Source organism: Ambystoma mexicanum, chromosome 3p (assembly GCF_040938575.1).
Source record: "Ambystoma mexicanum isolate Mex_15411 chromosome 3p, UKY_AmexF1_1, whole genome shotgun sequence".
Taxonomy (NCBI): domain Eukaryota; kingdom Metazoa; phylum Chordata; class Amphibia; order Caudata; family Ambystomatidae; genus Ambystoma; species Ambystoma mexicanum.
In genome coordinates this window covers 146,423,821-146,435,990 of record NC_090925.1, presented here as the reverse complement: position 1 = coordinate 146,435,990, position 12,170 = coordinate 146,423,821, and the positions used below count along the sequence as shown (strand labels likewise).

The 12,170-nt window shown below is 47.4% G+C and overlaps 1 protein-coding gene across 2 annotated transcripts in view; it reads left to right on the top strand.

Annotated features, from left to right (window-relative positions):
- Window positions 1-221: 221 nt before the first annotated feature.
- LOC138579503 (killer cell lectin-like receptor subfamily B member 1B allele C) overlaps window positions 222-12,170 on the top strand; it is a 357,677-nt gene continuing 345,728 nt past the window's right edge. Inside the window, exon 1 of one of the 2 annotated variants that reach the window (XM_069649825.1) lies at window positions 222-363. In XM_069649825.1, coding sequence (XP_069505926.1) covers window positions 300-363 — 64 coding nt within the window. In that variant the 5' untranslated portion in view covers window positions 222-299. The remainder of the gene's footprint in view (window positions 364-12,170) is intronic. The other variant, XM_069649824.1, reaches the window with a different exon arrangement.

The window sequence follows — 12,170 nt, the reverse complement described above, 5'->3', positions numbered from 1 at the left end:
CGGGACATTGAAAGCTAATGCGTTGAACTGTTCCTCGCACCTCTCTTGTTCACAGACGTGTGGTCAGCTGTCCTCCAATGAGCAGCTACTTTCATGACAGTCACTCTACACAGAGGGCAGGCGGGGTGCGTGTGTAACATCAAGGTGCTCAATACTGCTGGCTTCCTCCTTCCTGTGTAGTGGGCAGCGACCGGCTCCTTCCTGTGTAGTGGGCAGCGACTACCGAGCCTCCCTACGCCCGCAGCTGACACTTAAGACACAGCGCCTCTGAGGAAAGGACCTGCTTTATAATTCCCTCCATGGAGTTAGAGGAGGGATACACAGCTCTGCAGTTCAAGAGAAGGAATACACCCGAGGATAAAGGTGAAGATGTGCATGGAGAGTAGAAATGTGTTTTTTTTAAAACGTCATTTTTCCTAATGCCATTTGCCTGATGTCTCGGGAGGATAGCTCAGCAGCAACGTGCTCGCCTTGGAAGCAAGACGACACGGAGCAACACTGGTTCGATCGCGGGTCCGCGCTTAGAAACCTCTGGGTATTAATCGCGTTATAAATAACGAATCATTTAGTGAAGACCAGCACTGGCAATTAGTCATGGAATATGTTGTTCCAATTGCCCATGTGTTTGTTAAAAGAAGATTAATTGCTTCCTAATGTAGTTATGTCATATATTTGTTAAAACAATTTTGAAAGGAAATGATTCAAAGACCTCTTTAAAGAAACGAGCAGAGCTTCAAGCACGGCACGTGTTTTCTTACGTAGAGTCAACATGTTGATTCACCTTTTTCTGCTCACAGTCAGTGATTTTGGGGCATGCGAACAGCTCTTGGTTTAACACCCTGCATTGGCCAAAGAAACGAGGACGCACGCTTCCTGCACAGGGTATATGTGTTCAATGTCCTTCGACCACTCGTGCCGACATTCTTTGAGCGAGTGCTTCATGTAAATCCTACAAGCCCCTTAATTGTTATTGATGCAATCATAAGAAACTCACAACTCGATATTTAGACGGTGTGTTCGCCATAGTCTATAGTAGAGTCTGCCTTCAATATTGTGCTTAAGGAATATTTAAATTGTATATTGCTTAACTATAACAGTAACTGCGCAAGGCTCATTGCTGAGTAACTTAGAGAATTGGGATCTCCCCAAGCCCTTCTGAGATGTCCTTTTATATAAATTCTAATGGTGTAGTCTTTAGCGTGTAATAAACACGCGCTTGAATGATTGCTTCATATGTTGGCTCACACCTTCCTAATTGCACAAGTACAGATTCAAAATTGCAGATTAATATTTCAAACAATATGAAAAACATTGTGAAAAAAATGTGCTGGTAATTCGGAGCTTCCCCTGGGTAATGCAGCATACCTCTTGGGCGGACTTGATTTTAAGTCCCCAGATTAATACAGTTGGACTGGCTTTATGGAAACCATGCAGAACCTTTGCATAGCCTATTAGACCCTTCGTAAGGCATGTTTGGTCACAACAATAAAGAAAAATAGTGTTGGTAGCATACGTGATGCCTGCAATTACTGTTGATCCTAAGCTCTCCAACTGATTCAATTGGTTGAGTCTCCAGGGACCCAGTGGTGACGTCCTGACGGTTCTATCAGGGACGTTATTTCACCAAAATGCCAGGGGTAGCGGAAGTGACATCACATGACCCTTGACCTCTGATGACCACAGTAAGTGATGTCATTTGACCCCACCTCGAAGTGACATCATGGGAAGCTATGGAACACGACCTTTCACTCCTTGACAATACAGAAAGTCGCATCACACAGCATTGTTCCTAACTAAACTCTTAAATATGGTTACGATATAAATGTAATGTGATATACATTTCAAACAAGAATGGATCCCCATATGTATCGTTAATATCAGTGTGTATAGGCCCACATTACCAAATTACTGTGAATGCAAGCAGACATCCAAGGCCAAATAATGATGTGTTATTATATAGCACTTACGCTTAAGTGCTTCATATAGAGCAAATATACATACAATATCACCAAACCTGTGGTGGTGCTCATTTATCAACATCAGAAGGATGAAAGGATGATTTGGCCTTGCCGGAATTCGAGCCTGCAATCTGCAGATCTCACACACACATCGCAGCAGTGAGCGCTCAACCCACTGAGCTATCTTATCGGCTATAGCTATCTTGCAGGCTATAGTAAAATGAGCAGTTACATGTCTGAATGCTCTCAAAGTCAGAAAGCAAATTACACTCTGTAGTGGATACCATTAAACTGGTAACTGAGATTTAACAGCAGGCCAGTTAATCTGCAGGTCTGGTGCAAAATTGGCCACGTGTCAAGCCTGCGTGGATCTAATTTCAGGCTTCAGAGGTTGGCAAACTACATACCATTGGGAGGGTTCATAACTGTGTATTAAAGAATTTAAGGTAGCACAGGGAAAACAGCGCACTCACATGGCATCCTGTACTCTGGGCACTCGTTACCACTTACATGTAAACAAACATCCTGAACAGCATGCCAGGGAGATAGGAAGGATAGACACACTACAACGAAGTATTAATTGTGGCACAATGAAATCAAGGGCCACTTTATGTGCTATGGTCAAACATTTCTACACTGTACACAAGCTTTTATAACTGCAACTTGTGAAAACCAAAATACATACCCTGAAATGGGTGCTTATTCTACTGTAAATGGTTCTGGGAAGTATTTGACTGCATTGTGAATTTGAGGTGTTTAAGAACTCACCCCCTGAAGTGTGCCTTAAATAAACCTTTAATGAGTCTAGCAATTATTAGTATCCCTATTCCTTCTTATTTAGGGACACTGATCAAAGTGTTACACTTGTGGAACCCCCTGTTTTTTTAAGACGCCTGAACAAGAAAGCCCGCCACTCCAGAAACAAAGAGCCACATGGTGCTGGCCACAGCCCAGGAACTTCCATTTAAAAAAATGTAAATAAAAAATAAAAAGTTGAGTATCAAGGGATACTTCCCTGGGTTCCATGTCGTTTTACAGACAGTAGTTTTTTGGATGGATTTTTACTGAAAAAAATCAATTGAAAAACATTGAATTATTATTTATTTTTTTGGGGTTCCCCCAAGCCTCCCCTTTCATCATGCTTCAATTCCCACCCCAACCACCTACCCACCCCCCCCCCCCCCATATATTTCAATTCGTTTTTTCAATGGATTTTTTGGCAGTAACAAATCCATCAAAAAAACTCCTGTCGGCAAAAGGACGCTGCACTGTCCTGACACCTAGAAACTCACTAATAACAGTGAATTAGGCCAAAACATGCCTGTGGTAGCTTACCATCTCCCGCAGAAGGGATGTGACCCAGCAGTTTGGACTCGAGTGTCCCTTTTGTGGTTGTATGAAGCCTGATTTGCATATAGACTTCCCCTTTCAGTATTGGCTTGGCAGGCTGAAGAACAGTGGTCTGGGAGTTTCCCAGAGCACTTGTCAGAACTTTGAGATTAATTCTAAACCTTCCAGCCATCTTTTGCTTTGCTATGTCACCCGAGAGTGACGGGTCTGCTGAGTCGTGGGTCCTGAACTGGCTGGGCCTAGAGACCCAAGCTACACCTCACTGATGACGCCAAAAAATGTCTGGGGTTGCTTGTGGCCTTGTGCAGAAGCGATGTCATGCGAATGCAAGCAGACAGCCAAGGCCAAATAATGATGTGTTATTATATAGCACTTACGCTTAAGCACTTCATATAGAACAAATATACATATAATATCGCCCAACCTGTGTTGGTGCTCATTTATAAACATCAGAAGGATGAAAGGCTGAGTTGGTCTTGCCGGAATTCGAACCTGCAACCTGCAGATCACACACACATCCCAACAGTGAGCGCTCAACCCACTGAGCTATCTTATCGGGTATATCTATCTTACCAGCTATAGTTAAATGAGCAATTACATGCCTCAATGCTCTCAGTCAGAAAGCAAATTGCACTCTGTAGTGGATAGCATTAATCTGGTAACTGAGATGTAACAGCAGGCAAGTTAATCTGCAGTTCTGGTGCAAAGTTGGCCACCTGTCAAACCTGAGTGGATCTCCTTTTCAGGCTTCAGAGTTTGGGCGGCCATCCCCTTATGTTTTGTAATGGGCACATTGGGGCACTTCGAGCATGGGGCATGGCTAAAGGCCATGCCTTGAGAACGGTGTCCACTGGTCACTGCCAGGGGCATGGCCTTTGACCATGCCCCAGCCAAAGTGTTCAGTGGTTAGACATTATTGATATGGTAGGGTATGTAATTAAAATAAAACCATTCTGTAAAAAAGGGACGTTTGAGTTACATTTATCTTACAAACAGTTTTGAAATTCAGTGAAACAAATGGTGCTAAAGGAAAGTTATGGTTGCAGCGCTAAACAAACCCCACAAATTAGTGACCATGGTTTTGCACTCTCGTAAATCCTGCCACCTCCAAACAGGTCACAGGCCACTGTGCACGCATGCCCTGTATAGCGGTTTGTAGCCGCCTGCCTGTCTTCCTGGGAGTATGGTGAGGCCTGAGTGCTTGTCATGTATGAGTGGATTGCTGGTATGGAATGTTGGATGGGAGGTGGGTGAGTGTTTCACTGATGGCAGTTGGAGAGTGTGCTGGCTAGGGTATGGGAGGGCTGGTGGTTTCTCCCTTATCTTACCAAAGGTGTCATACTAGAACTGTGAAGACAAACTTACATGAAGACTTACCTTGAAGGCAGCCTCTTCTCTTCACATGCTGTACTAGGTCACAGTGGAATCAAGTTGGTCAGCTGTAAAGAGAAGGAGCAGTCTTTATTTGCTATGGCGGGAGGTACAGATGAGCTACTTAGCCTGTACACCCACTGCCCCCTCCCCCCAGCCCAAGGACCCACCCGCACCCAGCAAGTAAGGAACAGTTGGTGCTTGTTGAGTAAGGAGCGGCAATGTTGTTCCGTGTGCTATGCTAACTTTGGGCCTTCCGATGCATGTTCTGTTGTGTGCAGCGTGGTTGGGGAGCATGGTGCTCAGGGCTAAGGGCGTGCACTGGAACTTGTTGCCGGCAGAGGGAGCTGGTGGTTTATCAGGCCTCTGGAGCTTTTGCTGTGTCCATGGGTAGAGCAACTGGGCAGCCCACGCTGGGTGGCAATGTGGGCGGATGGAGCTCCAGCATCAGCTGCAGCTCCCCTTAAAATTGTGACATTATGTGGAGCCAGCGGAAGTGACGGTGCCCACACGACGCAGGGTGCAGCCTACGTCTGCCCCCCTGTGAGCGATTAGTGAAGGAGATGTTGGGTTCCGAGTAACGAACTGTGAGAAACTTGTCAGGGGCGAAAACCCAAAAGAAAAGACGGCGAAGGTGCTATGAGGCGATGCGGGTTTTATGCATGGTGAACAGGGCGTCGTGGTGTGGGCACTGTGCCACAGTGCACACCAGACGTCTGAGTATCTGAGGTGGGAGATACTGTATGTAATAAGCTGATATGGTGTTTGGCTTGTACCCCGCATTTACCTTCCATCTTTTCACCTGGAATGGAAGGTCCATATGCGGTATCTGTCAGGAATCAGGATGTTTTGCAGCAAGACTGGTGATTGATTACGTATGCGCCCTGTGAGAGTTTTGAGCCTGAACTGGTGATTTTCCTATTTTAGCAGTTAAAAGGCTTGAGGTTAATGGGAAGAAGCAGTGTTAGACAAGTTTAGGTGTTTTTGGACCATGCTGCTTTTCTATCAAAGCTGCATAAACATTAGATGCACTTTCACAGTAACATCCAAATCTCACAGAAGTCCGAAGTTCGACAAGTATAGGGCAGGGTTCAGAAAAAGTTAAGGAAGTAATAACAAGTGTAGAGAATGTGCTTTTTAACGGTTCACAATTCTGAGGAATGTGCAGGTGGCCATACTCAAAAGTGCCCTGCCCATTTTGTGTACAAAGGTCGTGTACCACCACAAATGATGCCCTGCCCAGGTGCCTTTAACATTCTCAAGTATCACAGGCACCCACCCACATTTTTTAAACTCTTTTTATTTGCATTTTGGAAACAGTAACAATGTAGTACATAGAACTGAAACACCACAAAAGAAGAAGCCTCACAGTTTTTAAGTGAGTATACGGTTCCTCTACTCTCCACTGTCATGTCTCCACGCAGTTCTTTTCTTTGGTGATGGACACATTTCTCAAAGAGTGGGTTACATAGATACCATTTAGTTAAACCATTTCCTGTTAGTTGTACTGAGCGGTATAGGAATGTGCAGCGTCGGAGCCAAGATTTGAGAATAAGTGCCAGGAGGCAGAGAGATGTTCACTGCTTGAAGTCACCTCCGCCTACGGTTCCTGGTTCTCTCCCCCACCTGGATTCAACAGATAGTGCATATATGGTTCCCACATGCTCGGTACACTTGAGTGGTGTGTTGACAGGCCCCTGTATCCCGTCTCCATGTCATTACAATGCGCGACATCTGAGTGTCAATCCTCTATTTTGGGGTACGTCAGGCCTTTCCATAGCATTGCCACCCTCCTCTTAGCCAACCGCAGGAGTAGCCCCATTAATCGCCTTCTACCCTTGGGAATTGGTTTTGTGTATCCCAGGAGTGCCGTCATTAGGTTTGGGTCTAATCCTTCGCCAATGATTTTACCAACAACTTGAAATACTGCCACCCAGAATGCCTGTACGGCGGGGCACCACCACGCCATGTGTATAAAATCTGCCATTAATTCACCGCATCTGGTGCAGCCTGTGGATGCCTCTGGAAAATAGTTGTGAATTTGGGTAGGGGTGTAATAAAATTGGTGTAGGTATTTCCAATGGATTAGTTTGTGCCTGGTGTTTATTGCTACCCATCTGGTTCCCTCACAGCAATACCTCCATTCCTCCCTGGATATCTCATGCTCCAGGGACAATTCCCTTTTATCTCTGGGGGACGAAACCTCCTGCCTAGAGCCAAGATACATAGCGTACATAACAGAGACCGCCCTCCTGTTCGGCCCCCCAGAGAGAATTCTATTGGGCAGGCTGCTGGTTGCTCAGGGAAGGTCGGGAACACCTTCTAGATCAATGTTTTCAGCCTATAGTATAGTAACACCTCTTGGGGGTTTAGGCTCCCCCTGGCCTTCAGCTCTTCCAACGCTATGAACCTCCCGTTGGGGAACAGATCACGGTAACAGTGCACTTCTTATTTCCGCATCAGATTGACAAATCCCTTCTCCGAGTTGAGCAGGATTCCAGGGGTGAATACGAGGGATAGTATTGGCGAGTAGAGAACTTCTGTCTTTGGCTTATTTTCTATATGTGTCCATGCTCTACACGCGAGCTCCATGTTCCCTACCCTGGTCCCTCTTTCAGGGGCAGTGAGAATACTAGATTGCAATAAGAATGGTGCCGCCAATACCTTCTCGACCTCAACACGACTTCTTTGCCCTTGATCACCAAATCAGTGAAGAGCAAACCTGGCCTGGGCCACGTTGTAATACGTCTCCAAATCTGGCAAGGCCAGTCCCCCCCCCCTCACTCCCTCTGTATTGGTGCAATTAGCTTATCCCATGATACTCTTGGCTGTTTATCGGCCCATATAAACTGTGTCCATAAGGACTTCAGGTCTCGAAAATAGTTCGCTGGAATCCTGACCGGTGCATTGAGGAAGGCATAAAGGAACCAGGGAAGCAGTGTCATCTTGATATGGGAGATCCTGCTGTATAGGTTAAGTGGCAGGCACTTTCATCTGGTGGTTGCCTCCCTTGCTTGGTGTAGTGCCCTTTGATAGTTACTTACATATACTGTATGCGCGTCTCGAGCTATGGTCACCCCAAAGTAGCGGGTCTGTGTGAAACCCCCACTTGTCTCCAAAATGTACCACGCTCTCTGTTAGCGGGAAGAGGATGGATTTATTTGTATTAATCACCAGACCCGAAAACAGCCCAAATTGAAAGACTTCTTCCATAATGGGGTCCAGATTCTGTTTGGAATCGCTTATGAACAGCACCATTTCTTCCGCATAGAGCGAGATAATTACCTTGTGTTTGAAAAGTTTAATGCCTCGGTGAATATGGGCCTCTCTTACCCGTTCGTCTAATGGTTTGATCGCCTGGGCAAACGGCAGCGGGGAGAGGGGGCAACCATGTCGCGTGCCCCTGTTTAGAATTGTCCCCGGGGTGAGTTGACCGTTCACTCGCACTGTGGTGGCTCGTATAGCAGTGATACCATGGCAATAAAGTGCTCCTCTTACCCCATCCTATGCAAAACTGTAAACAAGAAGGGCCACTTCACAGAATCAAATACCTTTGGGGCATTCAGCAGCGACTGATCGACTTCTGAGATCAGTCTGAAAATCATCCGTAACCCAAAAGAGGTAGAGCATCCCAGGAAATATCCCTCCTGGTCGGCCCTCACCATCTTGTTCATCAGGGGAGCCAGTCTGCAGCACAATATCTTCGCTAAGATCTTATTGTCCAGGTTGATGAGGGATATCGGCCTGTATGAAGCGCAGTCATTCAGTGGCTTGCCTGGTTTAGGAAGGACTGTGACTAGGCTTCCCTCAGGGACTTCGGGAGCTTCCCATCTACTGCACTTTGATGGTACATTCGTAAGAGGTCGGGGATTATTTCCGCGGCATAGTGCTTATAGAATTCCGCCACAAAACCATCTGGCCCGGGGGCCTTTGCGGAGGGAGGAGATCTAATGGCCACTAATACTTCTTCTAGGGGTATCTGGTGGTTCAATCCCACTCTATCTTCTTCCGTACACCAATGTAGTGCCACCTGGTCTTGGTATCCATTTAGTTCTATCAGGGAGGTCTGTGTATGGCACGAGTACAAGTCATTATAAAAACGACCAAACTCCTGCAGTATCCCAGCATCGACAAATCTCTCCACCCCTTGGTCATCGACTGTCGATATGGCCCGTCCCCTGTGTGTTTCCAGCCTCGCTGCACTTGCTAATAGTCTGCCCAGTTTCTGCCCCTCCCCGTACTGGCGCACTGGGGCCCCCATCCCAGCATTTTTACCTCCCTATCCACCAACATCTTGAACTGTTCCATGAGTTGCTTTGTTTCTGCCAGTTGACTAGAGGTCACTGAGCTCCCCACGGCTTGCAGTGCACTTATGTGTGTCTCCACTTCGTTTAGCTCACGTCTAATCTGCTTTAGCATCCCCACTTCTTTAGCAATGCATTCCCTGCGTATCACATACTTAAAACTCTCCCAAAGGGTCCCCGCTGAGTCCTTGTTAATCTCAAAGAAAGTATATATTGCTTTCGATATGCCTTCACGGAACAAAGCGTCTGTGTCAAAGCCTCACTTTTAAAACGCCATGGTACCCTCACCCTCCCTGACAATTCCATATTCAACAATACCGGTTCATGATCCGAGAGCGTGCGGGCCAAGATGGTGACCTCCGTTATGACCCCCATTAATGTCTGAGAAATCCAGACGTGATGCTGTGTCATGAACCGACGAGTGAAAGGTGTACTGCCTCACCCCTTGATTCCTAATTCTCCACATATCCTCTAGCTCCCACATTGGAGTCATGCTTCTTAACTCGCCCTTAGTTGGGGGCCAGGGCGGGCCTGTCATGCGGTCGAGCGCCGGGTCATCACCTCGTTGAAATCACCTGCCCAGATTATGTCACCTGGAGGAGCGCCCCCCAAGTGTCGGTTTAGCCATCCCAAAGTTGTGACTGTGTCCTGATTAGGGCCGTAATAATTAACTAGACTGTACAGGCAACCCTGCATCGTGCCCGCATTATTACACCTCTCCCCCTTAATCACAGAGATCTGATTAAATCCTGCCTCGCTTTGGACTTGGATGCCCACCCCTCTCCCATAGGAGAAATAAGAGGAGAAATATCGGTGGCATCCCCAGTTTTTGCCGAATTTTGTTTCGGCCTCTGGCGTGGAATGAGTCTCCTGTAGAAACACAATTCCCACTCTGTGACGCTGCAAGTAAAAAAGGAACCTTTGGCATTTCAATGGGCAGTTCAACCCCTATACATTCCAGGTAAGGCATCTAATCGATCCTGCCATAGCTAAGGTTACCCCTCTCCCGTTTCCAACCCTCACTGCTCGGCCCGGGTGCACCCAAGGCTGTGGTTTCAGACCATCCTAATTAGTCAGCCCATCACTTTCTTTGTGTTGTGATGCTTCCTCTTGCCGTGTACCCTCCCCAATGCCCTCCCCCTCCCCCACCGACAACCCCAACCTGTCAGTAAAGTAAATTCCCTCCCCCACCCAATCCTGGCTACCCCAACTAGCCCGTATCTTGAACTATTGAACTTGCTTCCGCTTCGACAGCAGCTAACGGCCCGACCATGCCCCTACACACACTACGGTAAGGTATTTTCCTGTCCACTTAGTTTCTGACTCAGCATTTCTTTGACAGCTGGTGCCAAGTAGTTGTATCCATTCCTGCTAGGTCACAATCATTTTTCCCCCCTAGGTCTTGGATTGCAAGGCAGGCTTTCAAGGAATTCACTGGCTTCGGCCGGGGTGGTAAAGAACAGTGTGCGCCCATCGTGTTGCACCTGCAGCTTGGCTGGGTACATCATGGTGTATCGTATGCCTCTCTCTCGCATCCTCCTCTTCACGTTTATGTAGGTTTTATGCAACACCTGGACTTTGTCAGAGAAATCTGGGATGATTTTGATCGTGTCACTTTTCTATGTGAGAGTTCCTTTCTCTCTTGATTTCCGAAAGGCTAAGTCTCCGTCCCGGTAGTTTAATATTTGTGCGATTATTGGTCGTGATGGAGCCTTGGGTATCGGCTTCCTGCTGCTAGGCATTCTGTGCGCTCTTCCCACTACAAATATGTTAAAAAATTCATCCTGGCCCAGTACGGTCTTCAGGATCTCCTCCACCAAAGGTTCCATGTTCCTCTGGTCTGCTGCCTCGCAGACACCCACTATGCGCAGATTATTCCTTCTGGACCTTGATTCTAAGTCATCTTGTTTCTCCATAAGTTCTTTCAGTGCTCTTTTCATCTGTTTTAGATCCCTGGAAGACAATACCACCTCATCCTCAATCGTTGAAATCCTTCCCTCCACTTCATCCAATCTTTCTCCATGTTTGTCCAGGCGGACTTGCATGTGATCCAACTTACATGTTTACGTGTCCATCTTCCCATCGAGGGACAGTAAACTGCTTTGCAGTTGAGTGAACATCTCTTTTATATCATGGAACGCCAACGAAGTATCATGCATTGTCTGCAGTTTACACCCCTCGACAGAGTCTGTGTTCTCAGTATGCTTGGGCTGAGAAGAGGATTCGAAGTAGAGCTTAGTTTGCTGCTTCCCACTCCTATTTGCCTTGGCCATCTTTCAGTCTAACAGTCTGCGCACGTGCCGCTTCCCCGACAGGCCCCGACTTCTTCGTGGATTCTAAGCCTTCTACCTGCCACTGTGCCATGATGAGCGCAGGACATTCTGGTCTAGAGATATTAGTTGCTCAGGGTGGTCTGTTGCTTACAGCAGCGTATCCCCGCCTCCTTGTAACGTCCTCGCATTGGCATCTGTGCTGTCCCCCTGTTCTTGAATGTGGGTGTCTAGTATGGTATGGGGAAACGTTGAATCAGCCTGTCCTGACCATTCGTGCCAGGGTGGTTTGATGAAATTGCACCTCCCAACCTGGACATGCAGGAGGCAGTGGGTCTCCAGGTTGTGGGGTCGAGGCTATAGCCCTGGGGATAGTGGCAACCTCTGTGGACTATTCTTAATTGAATAATGGGCACGCGCTGGACCCAAGACTCAATGTCTCCTAGGCATTTACCAGGACGTTTCCAGGGCTTCAATTCTTGTTTTACGTGGGTGACTCCCCTCAGTGCTTGTCCTGACTTTGTCGTTCCTCCTGTGGTATCTAGCAGCTGGGTCTCCCGTTATGAGGCCTACCAGGGGCCGCTTCAGGCTTTGTCGTCTAGCCCCTGGTTCACTTGCATGGATGGGTGCCTCCTCCTGCAATGGCCCCCGTGACAGAGGGGAGGCAGGGGGTTAGAAAGGCAAGCAGCCGTATTGTCCATATGTCTGTATGCCTCCACAATCTTCCCTCAAGGCGCCCCTCAGAGTGTTTCACGTTTTTGACTGGGCGTGTGTGTAGTAAGCCCCTCGCGTGCTGTGGTAAGCCTGAAGGCCCTCCGTCTCACTGCCTCTTATGAATTGAAGCCCTTCCGTTCCAACTTCCAACTTCCCAGGCATTCTACCTTCTCATCACCGGGGGCTTGGCCCTCTGTGTCTCT